Here is a 2,611-nt window from a genome sequence, read left to right on the forward strand (position 1 = left end):
AACACCGCACAGCCCTTCTCTTTATTGTAAATGTCGATTACTTTAGTTTTAAATTGACGAGTTTTAATTAGAATGGTTGGTTTAGCGATGCCTTTTCCTGTAGTTTTACAAGTTAAGTTTGTACCGAACATATGATACGCTTTAGCAGCTGTGCGTAGCTTGTATTTACACGAGAGTATAATCGTTGGTCAAACGATGCTGAAGGTGAGAGTGGGACCGGTGCGGTTGGTAGTAACTGCCCTAGTGATGAAGGGGTTGCCAACCTCGGCTGATCTGATCTTAGGTGCGAATATCTTAGAGCAAAGTCGAATGCGAATCGATTTTGACACCAGAGTGGTAACACTCCGGAAGGGTACGCAAGAGTTTCGTCGTACCTATTCGCACGGAAAGGAGGATCCTTCCAAAGATCAGCGCCCAAAACATCACGTTATCATGGCAATGCAAGCCAGGGCAGAATGCTTATCAATCAATCGCACACAAGCGAAAAACATGGTGCGAAAGGGAGCGCACGTGTTATTAGTCCATCCGCGGCTAACTGCTGGCGCAGTAGTACGCGCAGCTGCGACCCGTGGGTCAGGTGGGCCGGACGTACCGACTATCTCAGCCGCTGAAGTAAAAGTGACGGATCCAGAAATCGCCGCCTTGTTGGAGCGATATCAGGATATCTTTGCGGACATAACTGAGCCACCTCCTGAAAGATTGGTGACTCATACCATCCCGCTGGTCGAAGGTGCTCAGCCCGTTGCTCGGCCCCTATATCGACTAACTCCAAATGAATTGGAGGAAGTTAAACGACAAGTTCAAGACTTGTTGCGTAAAGGGATGATACGGCCAAGTAGTTCGCCGTGGGCTGCACCAATCCTTTTCGTTGCTAAAAAGGACGGCACCCTACGAATGGTTGTAGACTATCGTGGGCTAAACGCTCAAACGGTAAAGAACCGGTATCCTTTACCACGGATCGATGATCTAGTCGATAGTCTCGGTGGTAGTACAGTGTACTCGTCCATCGACCTTCAACAAGGATATGTAGCAACGTCCAGCTAGTCATAGAAAACTGAGTCTGACGACTTTGGTTGCGTATCGTTCCGGGCATAGCAGGAGGTGGAATATTGCCATATCGTTAATTAAAAACTATAAACGCGTTGAGAATGGTCATGTACATACGGCGCACCGCGTAAAGACTGACGATGAATGTTTCGACCGGGCGACGTAAAAGCAGGCGATTTGTATCTGACGATCTAGCTCCGGTCTGAGAAATGTTCTATGAAAAATATCCTGTACTAGTTTCTTCTCAGTTTCCTTTGGCCGCCATGAACCTGGCCAGGAGCTGCGTAAACGGGTAGCTACCGTTGCGTAATGAGCAGTTGCTGCGCGAAAAGGGTAGCTACGTCTTACGTTGACCATACGACAGTTGTACGAATGGCGGGCGCGTTTACCATATATAAGGCGCGGCCTGACCAATGTTTTCTGAGGGATATTCCAATCATACAACTCCCGCGCACGGTAGCAGGACGCACCGGCCAAGGCAGTTTGTAACGGATATCGCCTTCACTTGGCGTGGATGACTCCCACCTATTTTATCTTGTCAACAGCCAACCAGGTTCCAAGCTGACATTGGGCCTAGTGGCCAAGAAGCAGTAAAACTCTGCTCACAACCACACCTGGGCCTACGGTCTCAGGACTAAACTCTGATTCTGCTTCCGCTCGCGCACACAAATCTCGATCCTATCTCGCTTAAGACAATCTACTGGTATCGATTCCTTTCTATAAACGATCCTGGGCGCCCCGGTGTGTCCATCCCGCGGTTCCCCCAAACGCGAAAATTTTTGGGCTGCCGCTGGGTGCCGCCCGCCGCGGCGCGGCTGGTATCGAGACTAGGGTTTCAGCCCTGTCTCTAGCTACTTTCGAACAGTCTGCTGGGCGTCCCACTGGTTGTACGTCTCGTACGCCATGGAGAGCCAACATCAATCTCACTTTATCACACACCCTCATCCCTCAAGCGTCTCGTCTGTGCCTATCTTCCGACTGGGAGACAGTGCACGGCAATGGGTCGCCAGGGTTGAGAGATGTGGTCGGATGTACGGCTGGAGTGAAGAGGCTCAGCTGGACGTCGCCATCTGCCGCCTAGGAGATGAGGCCATCTGCTGGCAAGCCGGCATGGAAGCGTCTCTCCCCGATTGGCCTAGCTTTAAAGCCGCGTTTCTGGAACGATTCGATCCGACCCAAGAAGAGTTGTTTAGCCGACTAGCTCATTGTAGGCAAGAACGGGGCGAAGCTGTACGGACGTACGCTGACCGCTACCGCGACCTAGCTGCACAACTGGGCGTGGACACGCAACACGACCCCGTCCACATGCATAACTTCTTACAAGGACTACAGCTCAAGGTTTACAACAAGGTTTTCCTCATGCGCCCATCTAGCTTTGAAGACGCCGTACGATGTGCCATCTATATCAACGAGGGCTTGGACCGCCAGGATGTGGCTGGCCACTACGAACCGTTTCCCCCTCAGCGCACACACGATATGGATTTCCACAGCCATCCTTCTCGGGCTACCCCGCGCTGGGAAAACCGTCACGGCGACCTTCGAGGTAATGTGCCTGATTCCCCGA

At 51.5% G+C, this 2,611-nt stretch overlaps 1 protein-coding gene across 1 annotated transcript in view; it reads right to left on the minus strand.

Moving 5' to 3' along the window:
• Nucleotides 1-165: 165 nt before the first annotated feature.
• VOLCADRAFT_92397 (uncharacterized protein) overlaps nt 166-2,611 on the minus strand; it is a gene marked incomplete at both ends in the record, with an annotated part of 22,514 nt that continues 20,068 nt past the window's right edge. The window contains one exon of the mRNA XM_002951875.1: nt 166-198. Coding sequence (XP_002951921.1) covers nt 166-198 — 33 coding nt within the window. The remainder of the gene's footprint in view (nt 199-2,611) is intronic.

Source organism: Volvox carteri (assembly GCF_000143455.1).
Source record: "Volvox carteri f. nagariensis unplaced genomic scaffold VOLCAscaffold_26, whole genome shotgun sequence".
Classification (NCBI taxonomy): domain Eukaryota; kingdom Viridiplantae; phylum Chlorophyta; class Chlorophyceae; order Chlamydomonadales; family Volvocaceae; genus Volvox; species Volvox carteri.